Source organism: Mangifera indica, chromosome 2, assembly GCF_011075055.1.
Source record: "Mangifera indica cultivar Alphonso chromosome 2, CATAS_Mindica_2.1, whole genome shotgun sequence".
NCBI classification, from domain to species: Eukaryota; Viridiplantae; Streptophyta; class Magnoliopsida; order Sapindales; family Anacardiaceae; genus Mangifera; species Mangifera indica.
The window spans coordinates 20375745-20402157 of NC_058138.1; the positions used below are offsets into that span (position 1 = coordinate 20375745).

General features: G+C 34.5%; 5 protein-coding genes, 1 non-coding gene and 1 pseudogene across 8 annotated transcripts; 1 reads left to right on the forward strand and 6 right to left on the reverse strand.

Annotated features, from left to right (window-relative positions):
• Nucleotides 1-1577: 1577 nt before the first annotated feature.
• Nucleotides 1578-2450, forward strand: LOC123200883. Its single transcript, XM_044616267.1, has 3 exons — nucleotides 1578-1802; nucleotides 1895-2078; nucleotides 2194-2450. Exons 1-3 carry the CDS (start codon nucleotides 1759-1761, stop codon nucleotides 2344-2346), a joined length of 381 nt encoding a protein of 126 aa, XP_044472202.1. The 5' UTR covers nucleotides 1578-1758; the 3' UTR covers nucleotides 2347-2450.
• A 3357-nt stretch (nucleotides 2451-5807) lies between these two features.
• On the reverse strand, nucleotides 5808-11072 carry LOC123200799. The gene is made up of 4 exons (XM_044616185.1): nucleotides 10919-11072; nucleotides 7090-7995; nucleotides 6900-7016; nucleotides 5808-6814 (listed from the first exon to the last, which is right to left on the reverse strand). The coding sequence occupies exons 2-4, from the start codon at nucleotides 7915-7917 to the stop codon at nucleotides 5921-5923; spliced, it is 1839 nt and encodes a 612-aa protein (XP_044472120.1). The 5' UTR covers nucleotides 7918-7995; nucleotides 10919-11072; the 3' UTR covers nucleotides 5808-5920.
• LOC123200856 lies at nucleotides 7982-10912 on the reverse strand (annotated as a pseudogene).
• A 344-nt stretch (nucleotides 11073-11416) lies between the features above and the next one.
• Nucleotides 11417-14034, reverse strand: LOC123200866 (50S ribosomal protein L18). 2 transcript variants are annotated; one of them, XM_044616258.1, is made up of 3 exons: nucleotides 13904-14034; nucleotides 12843-12981; nucleotides 11417-11981 (listed from the first exon to the last, which is right to left on the reverse strand). In XM_044616258.1, the coding sequence occupies exons 2-3, from the start codon at nucleotides 12954-12956 to the stop codon at nucleotides 11529-11531; spliced, it is 567 nt and encodes a 188-aa protein (XP_044472193.1). In that variant the 5' UTR covers nucleotides 12957-12981; nucleotides 13904-14034; the 3' UTR covers nucleotides 11417-11528. The 2 variants fall into 2 exon arrangements, with proteins under 2 accessions (XP_044472193.1, XP_044472189.1); XM_044616254.1 differs by lacking the exon at nucleotides 13904-14034 and adding an exon at nucleotides 13254-13501.
• A 14-nt stretch (nucleotides 14035-14048) lies between these two features.
• Nucleotides 14049-14120, reverse strand: TRNAP-UGG. Its single transcript has one exon. It is a non-coding gene; the product is annotated as a tRNA-Pro (tRNA).
• Nucleotides 14121-15024: 904 nt separating this feature from the next.
• Nucleotides 15025-19855, reverse strand: LOC123200775. 2 transcript variants are annotated; one of them, XM_044616155.1, is made up of 3 exons: nucleotides 19649-19855; nucleotides 18781-18921; nucleotides 15025-18682 (listed from the first exon to the last, which is right to left on the reverse strand). In XM_044616155.1, the coding sequence occupies exon 3, from the start codon at nucleotides 18575-18577 to the stop codon at nucleotides 15197-15199; it is 3381 nt and encodes a 1126-aa protein (XP_044472090.1). In that variant the 5' UTR covers nucleotides 18578-18682; nucleotides 18781-18921; nucleotides 19649-19855; the 3' UTR covers nucleotides 15025-15196. The 2 variants fall into 2 exon arrangements, with proteins under 2 accessions (XP_044472090.1, XP_044472098.1); XM_044616163.1 differs by lacking the exon at nucleotides 19649-19855 and having other exon boundaries at nucleotides 18781-19582.
• Nucleotides 19856-22576: 2721 nt separating this feature from the next.
• On the reverse strand, nucleotides 22577-26120 carry LOC123200829 (bifunctional 3-dehydroquinate dehydratase/shikimate dehydrogenase, chloroplastic-like). Its single transcript, XM_044616228.1, has 11 exons — nucleotides 25978-26120; nucleotides 25471-25703; nucleotides 25105-25210; nucleotides 24783-24998; nucleotides 24347-24693; nucleotides 23998-24061; nucleotides 23767-23875; nucleotides 23536-23676; nucleotides 23241-23389; nucleotides 22983-23145; nucleotides 22577-22894 (listed from the first exon to the last, which is right to left on the reverse strand). The coding sequence occupies exons 1-11, from the start codon at nucleotides 25996-25998 to the stop codon at nucleotides 22851-22853; spliced, it is 1593 nt and encodes a 530-aa protein (XP_044472163.1). The 5' UTR covers nucleotides 25999-26120; the 3' UTR covers nucleotides 22577-22850.
• Nucleotides 26121-26413: the final 293 nt, after the last annotated feature.

The window sequence follows — 26413 nt, forward strand, 5'->3', positions numbered from 1 at the left end:
ATTAGATAGAATGCAACGAAAATGCAACAGAAATGCAACAGTCTTCAAATTGTCCATGATTTATCTTCGATTGTTCATTGGTCAAAGCTTCTTTGCATGTCATCAGAGTCGTCGACAATGGTAGAGGGAGAAGGGAGGATAGAAATGGTGGTCGTCGATAGTGGAGTTGTCGAAGAGGAGAAAACCTAAAGATTTGAGGGTGAAAAAATCACTTTTCAAAATTGAGATCTGGAGGTAAAAGTATATTTTTAAAACTTTGGGAGAGAAATAAAATTAATTTATATATTTAATAATGATTTTACCCTTATATTTAATGACAATTTTAATAGAAATTTAAGAATGAGTGGGTGTTTAAGTTTTTGAACTCCCCTGGGTGTGACTTGGCAAAACATTGGGTGGGAAATAGTTCTTTCGCCTTATTATTATTTATATCCCACCACGGAGTTTTTGCCCGTTAAATAATGAGAAACATAATTATTAAGGAGTAAGTGTGGTTAGTCCATCCAATTATGAGAAGGAGGAAAAGTTAATTTACCAAATTAATAATGATAATACTGTTATATGTATAATTTTATATATAAATAATAATTTATTTATAAAAATAGATAATAATATTATTTAATTAATAATTAAACTTATAACCAATTATTTAAGTAATTAAAAAGAGAATATAAATATATATATATATATATATATATATATATATATTTCTAATTTTATTTCACGGTGTTTTTCAAATTAATAGAATTAATTAATTTTAAAAATAAAATTATAATTTAATTAATAATATATTTTCTCGTTAATTTAAAAAATTAATATTTTTTCACATGATAAAATTTTAAAAAATTATATTTTCTCGCTTAGAATTGTAATTTTTTAGGGTAATTTTTCAACGAACGGTGTGCTCTCTAGTGTTCTCTTTCCCTTTAAATGATGTCTTTTTTTTTTATATTGTTTTCGATGCTCGTTTCTGATGTCAAATCGTCCAACTGTCTTTGTCAAAATAATAAATCGGGCTGAGTTGACCATGATTAATATTTTTTTTCTAATAATTAGATGTTTGTTAAAAAGAAAAAAAACATATACATTGGTTGCCTCTTTTACTGCTTTTAAATATGAATATAGAAAATACAAATGGCTAACGCTGTTAGAAAATATAGATTATATTTTATAATTAGATGAGTTCATTTGTCATATATATCTCTTCGCAGAAGTCTAGTCAAGTCAAATATAATTTCCTGAGTCTTCCATTACCATGCACTGAAATTTCACTCTAGCCACCCTCGACACGTTCAATGTTATCATCGATAAGCTCTAGATACGACTAGTCTTTTAACTAGTACAATCTGCTAACCCACCATCTGTACAAGAGTAAGAATATAGAGACCAGGTTAATGGATAAGTCTTGAAAGCAGCCTCAATTGATTCGAGAATAGAAATTAATTGTTTTGGATAAAGAACCCTTTCCCCTTTCACACTTTCTTTCCATGAAAAACTAGTTCTATTGGACAATGAAAAGTATCTCAGAATTTTCAGAGTCACAACTAAATAAAAGTCAAAGTAGAGTTTTGGATAAGTCCTTTATCTTTTCCGAGAAAACACGCGTCTCTAAGGAATTGTCCGTGGTTCTGAATAATGGATAAGAAAAGTATCCATTGAAAGATTCAAAACGTTCAAAGTAACTGGTCTCAGAACCGAGGGAGCTAAATTTCCTTGTAATGGAAGAGTAATTGGGGTTCATTTCAAGAAGGATGATACATGCAGTGCAGATCAACTACCAACAAACTTCCCATGGAGAATATGTAAGCGCCAAACAATTTAGAAGTCTTCTTTGAAATTTCAGTGTAATGTTACAGAAGGGAATTTACTAATGACATGTTTTTTTCTCCCTTAGCCGTAGGATAAAGATGGACCAGCGAAGGAGCAGTGCAATGAAACAGGTGCAGCGGCCGATTCAGGCTTGGCTACTTCATAGCGGTAGTGCTGGCTATAGTTTGATTGAGCTTTTGCAGCATATGTTGAGTATAATAATCTATCCACTGGATCTGTTTCTCTCCTCCTCAAGGGATCAGTTCCAAGTAAGTCTCTCCCCTGAAGCAACGTCCTCTCTATATGGGTCAACAGATACAGCGTAACAGTTTCTTTGAGTCTCTTAATCCTGCATAACCTTCTCTTCCCTATCCTCAACTTTAGGCGATGCTAGACTTCGGGCAGGCGATGCAGTTGAATGGACTGATGCTGGCCGGAATAGTACAGAAAGCTTCCTCACCTGAAGAGAAAATTTGGGATGTCTCCGTTTCACGGATGTGCGAAGGAACGGCCGTCAAACCATCAGTGGAAACTTAAAACTCTCTCACCTTATTTTTAAGCTAGCGCAAATTTGAATTTTATTATGTACTTTAACAAATTTTTAGTGCAGTATAATCCTACGGTATAAAGAAGTTGTTGAATAATTTTAAATTAAAAATTAAATAATATTTAAATAAATGATAATATATTTTATTTATTTATTTATATATTAAAAATATATATAGAATATTATATATATAAACTTTTTTAATAAAAGATGACATACAAAATACATGCGAGCGGTTTCATGGAAGCACAGTTTAAGAGAACTTAGGCCATACCTTGAACTTTGCTATGTTTAGGGTTAGACTCAAATTGAATCTGTTTAAGTTTAATTTTGATTTAAATAAGTTTGAAATGAATTAATCTTATACGAGTTTGAGTTTAAGCTATTCATCAAATTTTTTAATTAAAAATTTTGATATAAAACGATATCGTTTTAATCAATATGTATTAAAATGATATCGTTTTAATAACAAAAAATGAGTTAAATCGAATTCAAATCTAATTTAAGTTTAACTTTTGTGAGTTCAATGAGTTCAAACTTAATTTTAATTATATGTAAATCAAATTAAATTTAAATTTAAATCAATTCGAATTGACTCTTCACTGTATTACAAACTAACCTTTGACACTTTTATAAAAATAACGAATTAAACCAAATTCGATTTAATATACTCTGACACAACCCAGGGCCGTATCTAGACTAAGGTTACCGTTGTTTATGAATCCCATACACTTTGTCTAACTTCAATAAATTTATTATTATTATTATTGCAGTACTTTCCGAAAAGTTTATTCCTCCACTTTCAACCTGTCGTGTTCTATATTTATTGAATATTCAGAGATTTACCTATGTATGCATGTACCATAAAAATATCATTTTTAGCGCACTAGTGTAACCAGAATTGAACTGCATTCACCATCCGAACAAATTTCATCACGAAAGAATGAAAAGGAAAAATGAAACTGCAAGTCGATTTTATAAAACCTTTTAAAATTAAATTAATGAAGGGTCATTTGGTTCAGTTATTAAAAATTATTTTAATAACTTATTTTTTATTATTTATATTTTTTTATTTAATCTATTAATAATAAAAAATTATAATAATTTCTTATTACTAATAACAATATAATAGATAAATAGATAATACTCTAATTATCATCTCTCTTTACGTATTAAAAGATTATTAAGAGAATCTTGATTTTATTATAATTATATTATTATTTATTAATTTATTAATATAAAAATAAATTTATTTTAAATTAATATAACAAATAATATAAAAAATATTTAAATAAAATAATCTATTAATATTCTTTTATCACTTCTAATTAAATATAATAATTATTTTTATTAAATTTTATTAAATACAATAATAATAATTTATATTAATAACCTATTTATAGATAATCCCCCCTTTTCAATAATAAATAAAATATTCTGCCAACCAAACCACCCATTAAAATTTTAGCTTCTGACGTGTAATTAACGACAACCTAATGGAGCATTCAGGCTGACGATCACACAGACCGACACAGAGTATAATTAAGTATTTGACGAAAGGACAATGCCAAATGTGTTACAGTATTGTTTTTCTCCTACTTTTGTCCAGGGGAAACAAACAGGCGACTAGTACTGCATGTATATTGGTATAAATACGAGCACTGTCATTCCTTTAAACTCTTCTTGGCCCAAATTTACATAACACAACTTAAAAGACAAGAAGTCATCATAAAGGCGATGAGGCTACATGGACAGTAATATAAAGCATACGAGCACTGTCATCCCTTTAAACTCTTCTTGGCCCAAATTTACATAACACCACTTAAACGACAAGAAGTCATCATAAAGGCGATGAGGCTACATGGATGGTAATAAAGTACATCTCCTGCACACAGATCAATTTGATATGCAAGATGAAGCCTTTCATTATGAGACAGTAACCTACCGAAGGACATCTATTATATAAAAAGCAATAAATTTTGATCAAACCAAGATCATACAATTATCTTATAATTGTTGGGTTTGTATGTTCTTTGGAGATCACATAATTATCTGTTGATCACATATAATTAAAAACATACTAACCGGGCAATTAAAAATGCTTTTATCCAAACTTAAACTATTTTCTAATATCAATTTCCAAATAGTAAACTAAACCACTTTGTCTTCATATATACGTCCATATTTCAACACCTATTTCCACCCAAACTGTAAACCACATACCCATTTTTGAACCATATACCACATTAATCCTAAACCATTTTCAATACTAGCTTCCAACTATAAACCCTGAATTAACTTATTTCAAAGTCGCGACCCTATTTACAAAACCCTTATTGATCCAACTGCTAAAACATATACCAACTTTAAAACTCTAAACCACATCTTCCACCATAAACCATTTTCAAAACCAACTACCAACTATAAACCCTAGCCCAACTCATCTTAAAACCCTAACCCCTATTTACAGACCCTTATCGACCCAAATACTTTCAAAAACCGACTTCTATCACACTGACCTTGAAACCTTAAACCCATTACAAGGCAATTCCCATTATATCCATCTTCAAATGTAACCTCATACAGAAGAAGGAAACTCACTTAGAAATTGACTACATATTCATATCTTCTAGTCATCATTGAAGAGTTTGTTAGTGTCTCATCTAATATCATCAAATATTCACCACAACTGTCTTTGAACACTCGTTACACTAGCCATTACATGAAACTAAAATTGTTTTATTTTCTTGTTTTGTGATTGTTCTAAAAGAAAGGATAAAACTTGGTCCATGGTTTAAACTGATTTTTTTTTCCCATAGAAGTTGGCTTAGAGTTTACAAAAACAACTTTTTTCTCTTCGATGATCTTTACGTGAAACAGACTTTTGCAAAAATATAGGAATTTTTTTTGGAGAAGCATGGCCAAGTAAGACAAAGAAATGAAGAAGAAGAAAATCGAAGAAAAGCAATGAAATGAAGACAAAGATAAACAAAGAGAAAGAATGAAAGGAAGAAAGAGTTCAAAAAAAAATATCACACTACATAATCACAAAATATCTCATGACTCTACATGCATCGAGCCTTCATCAATTTATCTGTTTTTTGTACAAAATAATATTATGCAACTACCCTTGAATTCAAAATTTTCATTAATGGAGTTACAGTTTGGATGAGAAAATGTTATTAATGTCATATGGAGATAAAAAAATGTTTTTATTTGCATCAAACCTTGTATGAGAAAGTGTTAATTACTCGATACAAGAAGATACATATTTCTTAATCTCACCCAATATGGTTCACCCAAACTCAACAGAAAATCAACTATCCACAAAGTCAATTGATATCCACTTTTTCTGTAATTACCATTTATTTTCGTGTTGTTAATCAAAGATTTATTCATTCTTTTAATTTTAAATCCTAAGTAGTGCCACATAATTGCAGTAAATAGGAAATGATACGCAAATCAAACTGTCATTGTAGATTAAAAAAATATTAAGTTTACAGAAAGGAATTTACTGATCAACTATTTTTAATTTAAGAAAACAGTAGTGCAGAGTAATGTGCACTACAAGCGGTAGGGTAAAGATCGGCCTGCCGAGGAGTAACGTGCCGAAACAGGTGCAGCAGCCGATTCAGGAGGATTGGTTACTCGATATAGGCGGTGCTGGTTATAGTTTGACACAGTGTCTACAGCATATTTTGAGTATAATCCATCCACTGGATCTGTTTCTCTTCGACTTAAGGGATCAGTTCTAGCTAAGTAAGTCTCTCTCCTATCTGAAAGATATGAACCAGAAGCAACATCCTCTCTTCTTGGAGGCGGGAGATATGGGTCAACAGATGTACTGTAATAGTGACTATATGGCCGCCCAGTATAAGAGTCCAAATTTGTGCCAGCTGCAGTAATAGAGGCAGCCGCTGGAGAAACTGCAGATCTCAGTTCACGTCTAGCTGAAGAAACTGCAGATCTCAGTTCATGTCTAGCACCAACATTATAGGTCGGATACTCTCTCTCATTCGAATAGAGGGGATCTGCAGGAATAGTGTCTCTATACACAGGATCTAGGTGTCTTAGATGCCGGTGCTCTCTTTCATGAGCCCCATGATAATAAGGGTCTAAAAGGGCAACATGATGAGGGCTGGTAAGGTTTCTCCTCTCTCCCCGAAGACCATAAGTTCGATAATCATTTTCACTTAAGTATAAATCTCGGGAGCCCTCTTCTCTGAGAGAAGACCCCACCTTTCCATACGCTGAGTGCTGATCCCTTTCATGAGACAATCCTTTATAACTTCTAGAATTAGTATTCCGATAATAATCTCTAGCAAAGGTTGCCGGCTCTAATTCTCTTAATCCTGCATAGCCTTCCCTATCTTGAACTTTAGGCACTGGTGACCTGTGGACACGCAGTGCAGTTGAATGGACTGAAGCTGGCCAGAAAAGTCCAGAGAGCTTCCTGACCTAAAGCGAAAAATTGGAATGTTGTCATTTCAAGAATGTGTGAAGATACAACCATCAAACCACCAAAGGAAACTTACACTCTTACCTGTTTTGGTGAAAGCTCAAATTTGAACTTGTTCTTTTCATTATAATTTTCCTTAATTGCCTTCTTGAAAATGCTCTCAGGAAGTGGAACGCAATCAATATGGACACTGAATCGCACCTGAAACTCAAAACTCATCAGTGCACAGATCTGTTTAGATTGAAAAAAGGAAAAGGTTGAAAACAAATATGACCTGAGCAGGAAATGCCCCATCAAAAGCTTTTGGCTCAAGTTTCATGCCACCAGAAGAGGATGCCTTGTAAATCCCATACATAAGCTTGAGATCATAATCATATAGAAAAAGCTTAAGTCCAGGTTTGATACCCAGCACAAAATCTTTTTTAGTGGCTGATACACCCATGACACGATAATGGAAACAATCTGGCTTGGTCTTCTTGCTGCACATAAAAATCAAACCACCAAGCCTTTCTTCATTCTTTCCCTTGTCACAACTCTTTCCCACATCACTGTTTTTTTCTTTGTTCCGATCCTTCAAACTCCTGTCTGACTCACCACTCTTCCTTGCATCACTGTATTTTTCTCTGTTCCTTTGATTCCTCGCACTACTGTCTGACCCCCTCTTTTTAGTTTCACTGTGTTTTTCTTTGTTCTTTTGATTGCTCAAACCCTTGTCTTCACTCATCTGTTTCTGTCGGCTCTTTTTCGACACATCAATCTCCTCTTGGTTCTTTTGACCATCAATGCTCTTGTTGGCATCCTTACTATCACTAATATCCTTCTTTCGGTATTCTTCTCTTGAATTTAGCTTCGTAGAATTATCCTGTTCAACACTGCTACTGCCCTTTTTAGCATCATGTACAGTCTTACTTTTTCTCCTGATTCTAAGCAGAGCCGTGGTACTAGTGTTCGCTTTTTTGGATTTCAAGTCATTAACTGGTGATTTCTTTGCAATTTTAGGTCTAACTCTCAAAGATTTTTGGGTTTTATTAACAGACGGTCGTGCTTCAGTGGAGGCTTCCGGTGGATTGCTAGGTTCTTTCTTTTCATTTTCTTGTTCCATAATCCAACCAACAACCAGTCTTTCAAGGCAACAACCTTCCCCAAAAACAATGTGTTCTTAGCTCTTCCTTTGGATATACTATTCACAATAAAAGCAACCAAAATTCAAAAACCTGGACGAGATGGGAATGAACAAAACCACCAGAGAAACCAAATAACTACAAGGAGTCTACAACATAGTTGTCAAAGGCGAAAAGCATCCCATTGCTTAATCGAAAAAGGCCAGGCAAAAACGTCGCTTTTTTACCAAAGGCTATTAAAATTTTCCCAATTCCATTAAAATTAAAAAATTTTTTACTACACCAACAATATAAAATTAATTGGCAACTTCATCAACAATCTCAGATTAGACCAACAACATGTTATCATGCTTAGACCTCTTCAGCAACTATATAAAATATTAGTGACAAGCAACCTATATGACTACCTTAAATCCCTCAGACAGCCTTAAAACTTGTTGATAATCTCTTCGACGATCGCAAAACTCGCCATTGACCTCATGACAACCTTAGAACTTGTTGGTGATTTCTCCAACGACCTCAAACCTTATAGAGAAACCTAAAAAATTGCTAATAACCCTCATATCTAGTTGAAAATTGCCCAAAACTTGCCAAAAGCCTAAGACTACGCCTCAAATTGTCCAGAAATTGCCAATAGCCCTCAAATCAAGTCGAAGATAGCCTAGGTAATAATAAAGTGTGCTTTTCCAATGCCTAAATCTTCTCCAAAAGCGTTAAAGGAGATTGTCTTTAAACCATTAGTCGTCTCGACCATACTCAAGATGATAGCTACATTGCCTTAAGTAATGAGAGGAAGATGTATTCGAGGAGTTAGGGGTTACCAAGAGTCGTTGAACCTTTATGGTATATGCCAATGTGAGATGGAGAGATAGATTCTGGTGGTAATGGATTTTGGCAAATCAGGATCAAGTTCAGTATTTTTACACAAATTCTAATTTGGATCAAGTTCAAGTCTACCTATTTGCAAATTGAGTCATTTCAGGTTGACCTTTCATAACCCAAACATGACCCAAATGTTTTATAAAAAAATAAATAAAAACTATATCTATATCACACCTACCATTATAATCATTATCTCTTTTGTGTTGCAAACTCAAACTCATGCTCTTGCTTCTACTAACATGATATCCACGGTACCTCCCAAATAGCTTCCTCCTTAAATCCCACCCAATCAATTTCCTATATGTAAAATTGCAATAACCACCTTTGTTACAATTATTCTCATCGAATTACTGACACATGACTTCATGAAAATCTATCATGGGAGAGATATTGGCTATTATTGGACAACCGAAATAAATCTTCCTCATAGGGATTGTAAAGTAGTTGCAACTTGGTCTTCCTCTTTACATTGGACATAAACATTTTCGATTACGTGGTCAACAACGTATCACAAACATTAAAACTCTTGAACTCGCCAAACTTATTGAGTTCTTCAAAGATGTCTTGAAAGTTTTCTTGGATTTTGCGAGGGTCAATAGGTTCGTGATAGGCATCAACAGTTGACTGATCATGTCAAGGCACTAGTACATGTTGAAGAGTAAGAAGGTTAGGGAGGTGATGATCTTTAAATAAAAGGGATAGTTAACACAATCCTTCTCTGTGCTGCAAATCGAAGCCAAATGCTCCACCATGGCTAGGGTATGTGCTAGGTGGAGGAGACGAGAGATAGGGATGGGGGAATAAGCTGAAACATGTCATGTTTTGACACAAAATGATTTATTTCTTAAACAAGTTAAATTGATTAGTGTCATCTCAACGCATTCATAGAACGAGTCATATTTAGATTGCGTGTTTTCAAGACGATTCTAATTTGGATTAAGTTCGAGTTGAGTGCCTTCTGACCAAAAACATGAAAAGACACAAACCTGACCTATGAACACTTACTACCAACTCTAATCCAGAGATTTCCCTGCAGTCACTAAATCTAATAATCCATCAATAACAAGCAACATGTCAATGTATAGTCTACATATACTATAATAAGAGAACATCAATGCTTAGGGTAACCAATAAAATTCATTGAACGCACTCTGCCACTGATAACATCTAGCAGGAGAAATAATCAAAACAACTATACTTCTAAAACCCAATTATGAACAATCACTTTGTCATTCAGTGCTTCAAACCACAAAAAGACTAAAGATGAAAGATTATATCCTTTAACCACTACCAAAAAAGAAAAAAAAAACACCATTCTACACTCAACTACAATAAAAAAGTCAAATGAAAAAGGTAAATTCATTCCTACAAAAGCACATTAACCTATAGTAACTGATACGAGCCAGAAGTCAATAAACAGTGAAATCTTAACGCAAAGGAGAAGTGCTTTTTTGGCCAAAGGATTGCGTATCAGAATGTAAAAATGATGCTTATGTCCTATAAACCAATATCCAAATAAAAAGAAGAACAGAATATGAAAACAGAAACAGAGATTAAGTAAAAAAATTACAACCACAAAAAGTCCCATAAAAGTACCAATTCAGCAACGAGCAGAAATGCAGCTATTCAAGTGTTTCATACCTTAAATGTTTTAAGAATAAACACCAAAAGAGGTGAGCCTAAAAAAAAATTAGCAACCATTCTGTAATACATACCAAAAGCAAGATTAACAAATGAACGTACAATATTTTTTAACCATATAATGAGACACGGAAAAGACAAATTAAAAGTAATACAGGGACGCTCTTGCATATATTGTTTCACTTTTTGCATAAAACCAAAGCTTAGTTAAATTCAAGAAGAAAAAAACAAAATTCCTCTGTACATGATCAAGAACTCAAAAATCGATCTACGTATAATAAGATTGAGCAAAGAATTCCTTGAAACAAAACAATATCTCCGCAAAAATGAATATTACGCATAATTTAAGCACCAAAACAGAACATTCAACCACATACATAAATAAATATAAATGTGCATACAGCGAATCTTAGAGAAGCTACGGAGACGTAGAGATTTGAACAGAGATCAATAGAGTACCTTAAAGGGGGCCGATGAAAAAATACGAGAGATTGGAGACGATTTGTTGAGAAGAAACATTAGGCTCAACATCTCAAACTGTGATGGAAATAAAGAGCACACTAAACGGTGTCGTTCTAAGCCTTTTAAAAGTTTTTTTTGGTTTGTGGCTATTTACTGATCTAACCGGCCTGCGTCTAAATTGACTGGAACAGCCTTGCTGACTTTTGTAAGAGAAAAAGCTCTTATTTTCTTATGATTTTATTTCAGGGGTTTGGGAATAATGCTAAGCTTCTCAATATCTCAAATTTTAAAATCTAAAGGATGTGATATTCTACATGACGTTATGGTTTGTTTACATTCTTAGTTACAATTAGTTTGAATATTACCCAGGTTGCCGTAAAAACCTTCTTGAAAAGGAAAATCGAGCTAAAAGTTAGGAAAATGCTAAGCCAATTGTTAAAAAAATGACCCAAAATATGAGAGCTCCAAAACCAGGAAACAGACCATCCAGATATATTTGGAATCCCCAATGAAAAGGGCTCAATGTTTGATGACTAAAAACATTCATATTGACACAGGAGATATAAAAACTTTTTTTCCCAAAAAGTACTTCACTAATTATATCAACTTAGTCCAGATAAATTTTAACATCAATTCCGTTATCGATGAGGGACTGAACCACAGCTCTAATTTTTCCTTCAAATTTGTCCCTCTCTCTGGGAGTATAGGAGGCAGTGTACACATCTGCTTCTCTTGCCCTGTCAGCCAGAATCCGACCAACAGCCAAACATGCAGGTATATCTGACCGTGACTTGAGTACTGCTTTAATGTCTTTAGAGTTAGTGCCAGCGACTGCAACCTGCTTACTTGTCACCCTGTGAGTAATTGAGGCTGAAACAAAGCGCTTTGAGATGAATACATCGAGCGTAAATGGTTCCATAAATGCTCCAGTGCGTTGCTTGAATGAAATATGCTTGGTTGTGTTCTTTGATTTCTTCTCCTTCGTGTAAGTGTATGGCCGACTATTGTCATCATCAAGAAAGTCCTCCACTCCAAAAAAGCTCCTTGGAGCACAATGAACCTGTAAAGCAGCAATATATGAGAGAAGTTTTAGTTGTCATAAGATATTTCAGGATCTCAGATTAGATATTTAATATCTTACCATTGGAGCTCAAAATAAAAAGACTTGGACATAAAAGTGTTTAATCAAATAGTGTTTCAGCCAAAAGTTAAAAAAAAGCAAGAGAAGTTCATAAAATAGCAAATCCAGATGGCCTGATAATACTTGCATTATGATGACTTTCTTCAATTACTCAATACAAGGAAGCATTTTTATAAACGACAGCATTACATATTAAAACCTAGAATTTCAGATTTTTTGTAAACACTGAACCTCTTGGCTCCCTAAACTTCATTCAAAATCCACAAGCTAGTGCAAATACATCCAGAGCATCTTTATACTAATCCTAAAGATATTTTGAATCTAGCCAATCACATCAACATATCAAATCAAAAGAATTCAAAACGTTATCAAATTGATACATAATCCCAACTACATTTCCTTTTCATGACTCCTATGAATTTTGATGAAAACTCATTTTCTTCACCATAGACATCTCCAAAGGCTTTGAAAAGCTCACAGAATACATTACATATGTGCCCTTAAATCAACACTGAAGCGATCTCCGTGAAGCAGCGCCACCTAGTGTTGCTGCAGCAACAACTCAATTTTCCATTAAATTTGCATAACCAAACCTCATGCCACGCCTGGCTGAGAAACTTACATGTGACACTTTAAAGATTAACAAAAGCCTCATATTTCAACATCTGATACAAAATGCACAAAGCAAGCAAAAACTGGGAAAACACACAACTTATAGAACAACTAACTTTCAATGAGATCAAAATACAGAATAAAAAGGAGCCGTTATACTAGCATTACCTGTCCTTGATGGAAACCAATACCGGGTATGTAAGAGCAAGGCCTAATAATCTTCTCCCCACCATTTGCCACAACTCCTTCGTTTAAAACCTTAGCCAGTGCTTGTTTCCACATATTTCTGGCTGATTTTCAAATTAAACTGAACAGACACCCAAAAATAATTATGTCAAACACTTATCGTGCATTAACACCTATTTTCGATTTTAAGTAGCTTATATTAAACTGTTAATAATCAGAATGAGTAAAAAAATTCTTGAAACAAAGCAATTTCTCCGCAAAAATTACGATTCAGTCTAATTTAAGCACCAAAACACAACATTCAACCACATACATAAATACATTTACATGTGCGTAAGGTGAATCTTAGAGAAGGTACGGAGACGTAGAGACCTTAACAGAGATCAACAGTACCTTAAAGGGGGCCGATGAAAAGATAGGAGCGATTGGAGAAAATTCGCAGAGAAAAATAACTAGGTTAAAAATCTCAAACTGAACAACAGGAATAACGATACGAGGACGCTAAACGGTGTCGTTCTGAGCTAATTTTTTAATCTTCTTTGTGTTGTCAATAGAGTGACTCAGTGGAAGTTGTGATTATTTACCGATATAACCCCACCATGGATTTTAATTGACAGGAATGTCCTTGCTTTTTTTATGAGAGAAAAAGAGTTGATGCCAGAGACTGCAACCAGCTTCCTCGTCACCCTATGAGTGAGGCTGAAACAAAGCGCTTTGAGATAAATACATGGGTTCTATTTCATATATGCTCCAGCACGTTGCTTGAATGAAACGTGCTTGGTTGTATAGTAGCTTCTTTAAATTGTGAATAAACATCTCTGTTTTAACTAGCTGCCATTGAACACAACATTTTTATGCATACCAACGCAGTTTTACACAGAGACCAAACTGAAGAAAGGGAAAGAAGAAAATATATCTACAAATACAATGAGAAGAGAGATTGATATATAATTTCTTAAACCATAATGAGATAGATAATTCCATTACAGAAACAATCCGGTAAAGGATTTTTTTTTTATTACATATGGAGAGAGATAGAGTACCTTTGCAGAGTCCCATTCAAAGAGAGATGGAGAGGATCCACAGAGAGTGAGTTCGTCTTAGAAGAGAAAAAGAGAGAAATGGCGTCGTTTTTTGGGTTTTGTTTCGCCGAATCCAGGCATCGGTGCGAAAAAGATTAAAATAGTAGGGGCATTCCGAGAATCGAACTCGGGACCTCTCGCACCCAAAGCGAGAATCTTACCACTAGACCAAATGCCCAAGACATTGCAGGATCGTCTTTTACATTTCACGTCTGAATACTGTTGTAGAATGTTTATATATTAATTCTAATGATACTTAAACCAAAATTAAGTAAAGATCTTTTTATATCAATTAATTTGACTGTAGATGTCCCATAATTGTTCAAAGAAAACTCTACTATATGTAACTACATTTTTTTGGGTAAGTTACTACATATTTACTACCTCAACTTTTGGATAGACATAGCCAAAGATTTGAAAGGCCTCCTCCAAGTTAAAATGAAGGGAGTGCCCATGATCATGATTTTATTTCTAGGGTTTTAGAAATTATGCGTGCTAAATATTGGTTTTTTCGTTGAGAATTAATTGAAATTCTTGCTAGAAATTGTTTGAAATAAAAAGCTTAAACCTCAATTTAACTTGTTTCTTTCACCAGGCAGATGTTTAAGAAGGTTAAAACTCATTTGAAATTAAAAAAGCTTACAATTCAATTTAACTTTGTTTCTTTCAGCAGCTGGCAATACCGTGGGGTCTATGGATCCCCGTCAGATAGGAATTTTTACTCATATAAATCGATGTGTTTTCTATTTGTATCCATTTCAACCCAGCTCGTACACAGTCCAACCAGACCAGTTTTCAGGTCAACTTACAGAATCTGCAAAGGGAAATTTTTTCAATAGAAACAAAGAAAAAAGTCTTTCCTTGGAACGTATAAGTTAAGCCAGAAATTGCACCCCATTTAACACAGCGCAAAGCTTTTATCATTACTTCCATCTCTAAAAACAATACCGAAATGAAACACATCGAGTAGAATATGAAACGCTAATATAAAGAGAGATAGCAAACTATGCCAAGTAAATGGAATCCTGACATACTAATTCATCATCTAGAAGGCAACTGAGGACTAGCCGACAAAAGGAAAATAAAAATTAAGGCCGTCAATACTTTTATTAGAATAAAAAGACAAATGATTCTCGTCAACTTTCATCTCTATCCATTTCGTTTCTTTTTAACATGAACTCAATCTAACAAAAGCTTGAGACTACACTAAGCTGTGATGGGAAAAGGACAGTTTACAACAAAACCCTTTCCTAATCAGTCTAAAATTACTATACCAGGAATTGCTGAAGGATCAAGTTTCCAGTACCCCTTAAGCTGATTGTCTATCTCCCCTGAGTGCTGAAAAGCCGGAATCTGATGAGAAAACCGAGCAAAATCAGTCCTTGGGATTTCCATAAGACCGGTTTTGGTCCTTCGACTTCTTGCAGCCCTGTAGAGTGATTTAGATCCATTAACACATGTCAATAACACCACGTTCATGCTCTGTACATGATCTTCCAAGACTTCTACAATGTCATATTCACACTTATCCCGGTCAGACCATGTTCGCTCAGAGTTCCAATTCTTGTTCACTGCCCAAACCTCACCCTTCCTCGGGTATATTTTAAATCTATTCCTGCCAGCAGATTCAGCTTTTAGCTGATGAGAAAAAGCAGAGGGTGGTAAAATACTGGGTTTACCATTTTTAACTTTGAATGCCCCGCAACAACCAGGATGCAATGGATCTTTAGGTAGCGAGCAGGCTTCAAGCAGTGACACGTGCAATCTGAAGTCAGGGGTTGATTCAATTTTCTTAACTTGAGCATATAACTTAGGCATCCTATCTCTATCATCGTACAGTGCCCATATCTGATCCACCTGAAACTTATCATCAGACTTTTCCACCTTGAAATCATAACATTCTAATTCAGCAATTTTGCGCCTTGCAGACCTCATTGTAGAGGCATCAGAGACTTCCATTGCACTAAAAGAATTTCTGTCCATCGAATGTAAATGCAGGTTTTCATTGCTAAGCTTTTCATCTTTTCCAGTATCTGAAAGCTTGATGTCCTCCTGGGTTCTACACTGATTTGCATTTACTTGATTACTTTTCTTGCTCAAGTTCCTAGGAGATTTTCTTATTTTTATTGCATTCATTGCACAATCATCCTGTGGCTTCTTAGGGGTTCCAATTTTCTCTTCAGCTGAACATGTATTTACTTTAGGCCGAGTGATCACAGATTGCACTTTACCTTCAGGAGACATAGTGCAGGAACTATTTGCTTCACTGTCCAGCTTTTTCTTTTCGATCTTAACATCACCAGGATCAACAGGCTTATGAAGGTTGGTTGGCAAGGAAAAAGGATCAAGCTCAAAAGTTTCTAGAGGGACACCTTCCCTCTCCATGCCAGTCATTCTAACTGAGGGAATTCGATGTGAAAATCTGTTGAGCTCAAGTGGTTCTATACAAAATGAGAAAGCCCCATTCTGAGCAATTGGCTGAAACAAGCTAACAAACCCATTCACTTTGCCCAAATAGGCAACCCTGATGCCAGAATTCTCATTAAAATCAGTCAATACTTCAACAAAGTCAAACTGATATGGAGGTTTATGCTTTTCTGGGTCAGAACTCCACTTCCTATCCCAATCTCTAAAAATAGCCCACGTTTCTCCAACCTTAGGATATATCAGGTATTGTCTACCAACACCTTTAACCAAAGTTATCTGATGAGAAAACATTAGACGTTCTTCAGTTTCTTCAGTGTTACAATATATGAACTTACCACAAGCAATAGGCAGATCAGCATCACGCCAAAAAATCTCATTTTCATCATCGAGATCAGGCTCTAACCAAGTAATCCGTACCCTGAAGCCAGGTGAAAAAACTTTCTTGATCCGAGCATAGAATCTTGGCATGCCATCCCATGTATCATATATAGCCCAAACTTGATTAACAGCAAAACAATTTTTTGCCTTGGCTTTATCAAAATCGGTGAAATCTGGATCAGGATATTCAATTACACCTGAATTTACTGTCTCTAGTTTAGAAATATCATTAACTTCAAATTTCTTGTCATTATGATCAGCAATGTTTGCATCCTTCCCCATTTCTTTCCCTTCCTCAGTTTTGCTTTTTTCACTTGGCAAGTTTTTGTCAGCAGAAAAAGTGGCCTTTCGATTCAACTCTCTCTTATTTTCCTTGGCAGAAAAAGCTGATTTATTATCATTAGATGCCCCACCAAGTACACCATCCTCCATTACATCCTCTCCACTGGAATTGGATTGTTTGCTCTCCTTTGGCCTCTTTGGAAGGCTCACAAAATCATCATCATCTGTATTATACTTGTAAGAAACATCTTGCTCTTTCCTAGAAGATCTTCTAACTTGTTGGCCTATATCATGTCCAAAATTTTGTCCTGCAAGATTACCACCATTTTCTTGAACCTCCACATTCTGCTCTTCATCACTGTTGCCAACCCCACAGCTTTCACTGGATTCTTCTGCTGACTTCCTCTTTCTCTTCTTGCTTGAACTTCTTGAAGTTCCAGATTCATCAGGTTTTCCCACATTGGACTTTGGCATTCCAGCACCTTCCTTCTCATTTTCTCCACTAGGCTTGGGCCCTCTGACACCTTCCTTCACATTTGCTAAATCAGGCTTCGACATTCTTAAACCTTCCTTCGCAGTCATGAAATCATCTATTTTCTTTTGGATCTTAGAACCCCCATCAACGTGAACAGTGTTTCTTGCATTTGAGACAGGATGTACCCGTGGAGACTTATCAGGCACTTTTGTACCAGAAGGCTTTGTACAATTACTTTGTGAAGCCACTTTAGAAGGCCCAGGATTTGGAAAACCATTCTGAAACCCAGAATTTGGTACACTCTGATTGGGGAACTGACTCCAGTTAGATCCTGGTGGAACACCTTGAGTACCCAAATCATAGGCTCTGAAGGACTGTTTGCAATTCTGACAGCGCAATACCCTGTTTACAAAATTCCTGTAGTATTGGTACCTTATACCACAAGTAGAACAGCAAGTCCAGAATGTCTCCTGTGCATCATGGATAGAAGGCGAGCCTTTAAACTGTGAAGAAGGAGCTTTTGGGGTAGCATTTGCAGTCCCATCCTGTGGATGAGAACCATTTGAAAAATTACTGGCAGGCTCATGTTGTCTCTTGATAAAAGGGTTCTTTTGTGACTGCTGAGGCTGAGGCTGTCGATGCGGCTGTGATTTGGACACAGATGTTTTTGCTGCTGCTCTAAACTTCATGTCGTATGCAGAACGTTTTGTCTTGTCTGAAAGCACCCTATGTGCTTCCACAATCAGCTTGAAAGCAGCTTCGGCACCAGAAAATTTGTTCTTGTCTGGATGAAGTAAAAGGGCAAGCTTTCTATATTGCTTCTTGATGGTTATCTCATCAGCTGACCGTCCAACCTTGAGGATCCCATACCAATCCATTTCTGAACCCAAAATTTTATTTTGTGCAGAACAGTGAACGTCACATACTGTCAACATTTGAGAAACATTATCAAGCTCAGGGAAAAGTTGTTGAGCCCTGCGAACAACCTTTAGTGCCGCGGGAAAGTCTCCTTTCTGCATCTTGCCTTCCGCAATCTGTTTTGCCCTTATGGCCTCATCTTTGTTGCACTCCATAATTGATGAAAAACTCGACCAAACTATAGCACGCCAACTCACACAAATTTTTCTTTCCCTTAATCCAGAATATGGACTAACCACCAATCATCCAAAATCTTCTCCCTGTACCAACAAAAATAAAAAAGATTTCAGTTACACTAATCCGTGGATTATTTACTCATCAGCTTAGCATGACAAGGAGGATGAGAAAATTTACCCACCATTCAATTCAAGTAACTACAATGCGGTTTTCCTTCACTTCCAAAAGCTGTCGAAGCAATCCCAGTAACTCAAACAGCAATCCCAGTAACTCAAACGACAATCCCTACCACTCTGAAGGAGAAAACTCTAAATTTTTACACCTGCAACACAAATCATAATCTATCAAATCACATGTCTACTGATCACGTAAAACCAAAAATAATAATTCTAGAATGATTCCAAAAAAACTATTCCATATAAAATAAGACAAGTCCATTCAAACTTAATTGAAAGAAAAGCTCAAACTATAAGTTAAAAATTACATGCGAGGAAACAAAGGGGAAATGCCAAGTTCAAAAACCACATGCAAGCAAAACAAAGAGGAAATTCCAAGTTGAAAAACCACATGCAAGCACTACAAAATATCCCTATCACAAGAAAAATACATATCAATTTCCGAGAACCAAACATCTCAAACATAACAATCAATAAATCTCAGTTCTATCATACATAACAAAAACCAAAACCAAGTCAAACAATTTTCTCATATAGCTACCTCCTGACAACGTAAGTAAACCGAGAAAACATCAAAACACGCAGCAAAACAACAAAAATGCAACACAATCAAATCAAAAAAGGCAAAAACGATTAGCAAAAAGCAATTATAACAAAGCTAAAACCCTAAATCTGAATAATTATAAACCACAAAAAAGGCATCAACAAAACAAAAGATACACAAACTTAAACACAACACTCAAAACTACAAAGCGAACAACACGTTCACAAGTCAAATGCAAGTTGGCGGACATAAAAGAGCAGTAAAACGAAAGGAAAATTCACCGAGTAAGAGATTATTTATAAAAAAAAAAAAAAGTGAGGAAAACAAACCCTAGAAATTTGAAAAAGAAGATAGGAGAGAAATGAAGAGAAGAGAGGGAAGAGGCAGCGGTGTTGTTGAGTTGACGGTGAGTCGATATTTTTGGAACCAGAGAGGGAAATTTTGGGGGAAGGAGGGAACGAAAAGGGATAATCAGAAGCCCTTGGATTTCTATGAAATTTTTTGGGTTTGCCCAAATATTTTGGGATTTTTCAACTTATTATACCAATTTCTGCTGGTTATGGTGTTTCGTTCCTATTAAATAATTATTACAATTTTATTTTCTTTATAAAATCAATGATTAATAAAATACCAATTCTAATAGTCATTGAAATAATATTATCATATAATTATATAATTTTAAATTATAAATAAAATAAAAATTAAATATATAATAATATTTTTTTATCAATACTTAAATTAATAGGCAATATTACTCTTTTCGTATAAATAACATATGATAATGATAACATCATCAACTAATTTACATTAGGATAATTATGATAGTCAATTTGTATACCTTATTATATAGTAAATTTTAATTTTCACTTACCATATTAGTAAGATACCAACTAATTTCCATTGGGAGTAATGTTTCCAATACAGAACCTAAATAATCGGAGCAAAATATTGGCTATGGCTGGACAAGATAAACCCTAATGATTTTTTTTTCAACAGAGTAAGTTGGTGAAAAACATGATAATATGGATGTAAGATCAAAATAATTATGTGTTTTTTATACCCTAAAGTTATTTTACCAAATTATTATTAGCTCTACCCAAAAAAGACCATAGAAAAAAAATCTGAAATTAAACTTTATTAGCTTGAATAAACAATGCAATCGAAATGAATAGGTACAAAACTATAGTTATACGTTAACAATAAAATTATATATACACAATTTAGATATACAGATAATATATAATAATAAAATTAGATTATTTTAAATTAAAGATAAAGTAACATGTAATTATATAATGACACATTATTTGTATACTCATATTGTATATAAAAAATGAGTACACATAATATTGCTTTTACATTAAATACCCAACTTTAAACTAAAAAGATCATTCTTCTTTATTTCTACAACGAATCTTTGATTCCCATACCCAATAGCCAAATCAAAACAACCAATACATTCTCAACTCCACTTTTTACTATTCAAACAATTAACACTCTTACAACCTAGACCATTCCAAGTAACAATTTTATCACTAACAAGTTTCCAAAGAGAATTAGGAAAAGATTGAAGATTCACCTTACCAATAGACTTAGAAAAGCATCTTCACCAGTTTAGATATTAATAAAGAAAAAATTGTCAGAGGTGAAATTCACCAAAAAAATGTATCAACAAAAAAGAAAAACATTAAATCAAAAACATATCATCTTCCTCTCAATGGTTAATGTCATTCCCCAAATCAATGTTAATACGTGCATCTCTATTAGTGTTATCACTATCATACAAAAAGAAGAATATATATTTCTCTTCGATTTTTCCATTTCATTATCCTCAACCAATCTTTCAACATTCAAGTTCCTTGGTTATATGATACACAAATATATCCACATATGATGTATTATTATGTGACTGTGTGTTATTTTATTTTTAATTCAAAATCATTTACTCATTTGATAACACGTGTTAAATGTGTGTCTATTTATATACATAAAATGAGTATACATAATTTTATTTAAAACATACCATCAAACTATTAATATACATAATACACTCAACGTTTTTCGTAAGAGAATTGCTAGATTGATATGAAAGCAAGATATAGATCTCTGGCTAACTCTTTTAACATCCATTTATGAATAATCCTCAGGCAAACAAGGCTGTTATTTTTCATAATGCACCCATCGTTAGATTTTATGTCTTGATAAACATATCATAAGTCTCTTCTTTCTCCTCCCTAAGTTTTTATCTCATTTATGATTGCAGTTTATATTTGATATAGACAAAGATAAAGACATCCAATTTTTGTTCCTTCAAACAATTCCTTCTCTTAAAATCCTCCTTTGTTATGGGGTGAAATTGAGAGCTCTTAAGGTAAAAGGAGGTGATTGTAATTAAAAAATTGAAACGCTGGTTTTATTTTAAGGACGAAAGAGACAATTTTTAAACTAAAGTGGTGCAAGAGAATTGTGTATGACATGTCATACAAAAGGTTGGATAAATTGTTTTGCATATATTATGTATATATAGTATTAAAGATTTTCATTTTGTTAGTGTTTGCTCCCGTAGCCAGATTGTGGCCTCTGTTTATATGCGGTTTTCAACACCTTTCTCTTCTGAGATTGCTTTTCGTAGTAAGTTTTATACATGGAATCACTTCCAGCTACATCGTCCACTCTATTGGGCAGATCGTCCAGTAATTTATCCAATGAAGCAACTAAAACAGTCGAAATCTGCGGCGTTTCACTGCAACAGGAGGGGAAAGGTTTGGCCAACCTTTCTCGGCCAAGACGGAACATTGCAGATTCTGGCTGGTCTAACTTCTCCATTGGTAAGCCAATCGATGATCAACCCAATGGAGTGGACGGTGTCGCCGGACGTGCCTCTAACGATAGCGTCCGACCATTGTCTGCGGCTGCTCTTCGACCACCATTCCACCGATCGGCGATCAGTTCAAAAGTTTTTTATTTTAAACTTTTTTTATATTATTAGTTAATTATCTAATATCTGATCACCGTCAGTCGCTGTTGTCCCTGCCATCACCTTAACTGCCAGTTCTAAAGTTCTTTTTTTTTATTATATTATTTATTTAATTAAAAATTATTTATTTAAATTTATGTAAATTTTAAAAAAAAAATTAGTTCGAATAATATTTTTATTATAAAAAATTAATATAAATATAAATTATTATTATTATATTTAATAAAAATAAATAAATAAATATAAATATAAATTATCTGACTCGAAATTGACAGGATAGTAACAAAATGATGTTTGATTTTTCCAGCGCAGAAAGAGAAGGATTTAACTAGCATAATAGATGAGGATGTTTAAATACACGAACTTGAACAAAGGGAACTGTGAAAGCATTTTACCATCCTAGCATAAGCTTAACAATCTTCTAGTTTTCCATCCACAGACGAAATGGAGATTCATTGCTAAAACAGCTGATTGTGAAAATTCGGACCTTGGATGAATTTGGTGCTTGTAGAAATAAAAATTCAGCTAAGGAGATTCACCAGAAAAATTCAGACTCAGGTATTTCTTGCTAGCACATCCCTCATCAGTTGTTTTGGTGCTGCAGAACATAGACAAAAAAAATATATAAGATGACAAGGTAAAAAATGAATTACAGGATTTTAGAAAGATTAATGTATTCTTCTTACCAGGTAATCCAGTGAACCTTTCAACCTGTACAAATGCCTGATTGATGAACATTTCGGTTCCGAAAACAACAATAGCTCCACACTCTTTTGCTTCTTGTAGGAGCCTGGTCCATTTTGGTGTGTAAATGGCATCAAAGACCAACGAGTAGCGTTTAAGAGCCTCCTGGAATTTTGAAGAGAAAGAGATGTAAACTTCACCACCATGCGAAACAAGAAAGATAACAGAAAATGGAAAAGTTTTCAGAGAGACAAATTAACCTTTGGTAAGGGACTATCCTCAATCCTTGGTTTCATTCCTACAGATGTTGTATTTGCCAGAATCATTCCTTCTTCTGGATGGAAATCTTTCAATTCATCAAGAGTTATAGCCTGTCCTCCCACTTTACTGGCAAGTTCTTTGGCTTTTGCTGAAAGAAGAAATTACAAGTCATCATTTGGGTTGGAAAGTAACAATCAGATACGCCGGCTGGTGCTTAATAAAAATGCCCAAATTCAACTGTTGAATATGTTCCCAGATTATGTTGTGATGGTAAAATAAATTAGAGAATCTCACCATATGTTCGATTGGCAACTACAACTCTTGCTCCCTTCTCATATCCACCATAAGCAAGTGCCTTTCCAGCACCGCCAGCTCCCATGACAACAAATAATTTACCAGCTAATGGGGAACTGGACGCTGGGGCACCATTTGATGCTGCACAAAAATGTATTTAGTTAAAAGCCTTGAAGCTAAATAAATAAAAGAAATTGAACTATTTGCTTGTAAAGCAAATGCATAACGCACCTCGTAATGCCTCTTCAATGGCTGCAATAGCTCCGAGGTAGTCAACATTGTAACCCATCAACTTCCCATCAGTTGGCCTTCTGATCATACAGCTAATGGCTCCTATTTCCTGTAAAAGATTTGATGTGAAAGATTAGATTAAACATGCTGAAGCAATGAGCAAACACTGTTTGGGCTTATTGGTACATATAATCAACTTTTTGAAATTATATAGAAGAATTAAGTAAATACCTTGGCAATGGGATCTATCTCATCACAGCACCTAAGTCCATCCTCTTTGTGAGGAATTGTATAACTGCATATAAATAAAGAAAGTTGCATTCATTGAGGAAGAAAGCAGACATTGTGACATCTCAGGAATGTATGCTTCAAATATTATTCAGAAAATCAACTTTGTGTTTTGTTTATCATCTTCTAAGTTCTTCCTTGTTCGAAACTGCATCATTTCAAAACCTTAAAATCAGCAGCGAAAGCAACTAATCCTCTGCTAAGAATTCCAGTACTGGTTGCATTCTGTTGATACTGGACTTAACATATAATGTAATGCTGAAGTTTCAAAAAGGACTGAACGAGATGTTACCTGTATCCAACAAAGTCAGGGGATGAGTAAGTGTTGATAAAATTAGCAACACCATCAACCAACAAAGGTAGATATATTCCATTAAATCCAAGGGCCCGGAATGCAGAGTTGTAAAGATGAGGACTTTTGCTATGGCTAATAGGTTTTCCGATAACTCCATGTACTTTTGTATCAGCAGCTATCTGTCTGAAATTGTATAACTCCAGCAATTCCTTAATAGTTGGTTGACCAGGGGCAGATACCTCTCCTGCCTCTATTGAACCGAAAGTGAGAAATCCTCCATACTTGGCAGAAAGTATTCGTGACATTAAACCCCTCTCATCCATGGCAACTGCTATCGTTGGGACCTGCGAATTGTCGGTGAACTGTCAGTCATTACATGTATATAAAAAACAAAGTTAGGAAGGACTTCAAAAACACGAAATGATTTACTTACTTGAGAGTGAACAAGTATTTGAAAGATTCTCGCATTGTCTGTGATATCTACAGCAGTTGTTGCAACCTTAACAATGTCAGCTCCTGTAGCCTGTATTGTAGCTACGAGATTGCCGATCTCCTCAACTGTTGGAGTATTTTCATAATTGTGGGATGAAACAATGATTTTGACCTTTTCAGGCCTCTTCTTTATGGAATTGTAGAACTCTTGAGCTACCTTCAAGAGGCAAAATTGGAAGCTTTAGTTGATAATCACCAAACTGCCATGGAAAAACTAATGTTAATCACTCAACCACTGATAGATTTGAATAAAAATGCCCAACCTTGAGCTCAATATCAATGAAGTCTGCTCCCAATTCCATGGCCAAACGCAGTGCATCTCGTCGTTGGCTTTCATCGCCATCATACTCACCTCCTTCCCATTTTGGTCTGAAAGGTGCATGATCCATAAACATTTAATATTTAAATTGTCACATAACATAGGAAGAGGACTAGAATATTTCTTAGAAAGGATAAATTCTTCTTCTTCTTTATCTCAATACATTTTAACATCAATATACAGGGAATAGCCCGAACTCAATAGAAATTCTCAATCTTAACCCACCAAAATCAGAAGTTCATTTCAATTCAAACAAAGCAAAAGAACTTTCAAACCTAAAATCAAATATTTTAAATGAACGTGTCATTACCTGTAAGTGATAAGAGTAGGCAAAGGAGCTTGTTTGATCAAGATACTGAGATCACTTCTCAGACTAAAATTCTTCAAATAATCAATGCGAACCTCAGCGAGGTCAGCACCAAGTTCTTTTGCCTTTCCCATTTGAATCAGCATCTCATCAACGGTTTCCGCCATTACCGGGGCACATATCATCGTCGAATTTTTTCTATCTCCCTCCACAATTTTAAGATCCGTAGTAGCCAACTAAAGTTCACCATAATAAAACACCACAATGAACAGACAAAGTTATAACTCATCCAACAAACTTAACCGAGTCAATAAACGATTTCTGTTTTTAAAAGTTTCAGAATTTGAGCTAGAAATTAATTCATTTCACATTTGCCTTCACGAGAACCATAAACAAGACCCCAAAACTTTCCTTTCCTTTCATACATTTTCTCACGAACCAAACAATAAAGGGTGACAATTTACAAAACAAAACCAAAAAAAAATTAGAGGGAAAGAAACTGAATTTTACCGGAACGCTGCCGATAGACATTGTGAGAGAAGATGTTGAGGATTGGTGGGGGGAGTTAGGTGATGAAATATGAAATGAACGCAGAAGAAGAGAAGCTTTTATAAGCTGTGTGTTGGTTATTTCGTTCAGCTTCTGCTTCTACTTGCAGGTGTCAAGCTTCCTTGTATTTTTAAGCTCCTTTGTAGACCGTTAGCTGATTTAATTTCTTAGGCTAATTATTTTATATTATTGATAATAATTTAAATTAATTTACCTTTTCCAAAAGAGTTGAATTACAATTTACAACTAACTCTCGACCTAAACATTGCTTTGGGAAAATTGAAGCCCCTCAATGGATCAAAAAATTACAAATAAATAAAAAAGAATTAATTGCCATTTATCAGAAAATAAAAACATAAGGCATATTTTACTTGTTAATCATAAAAATTTATTTTAT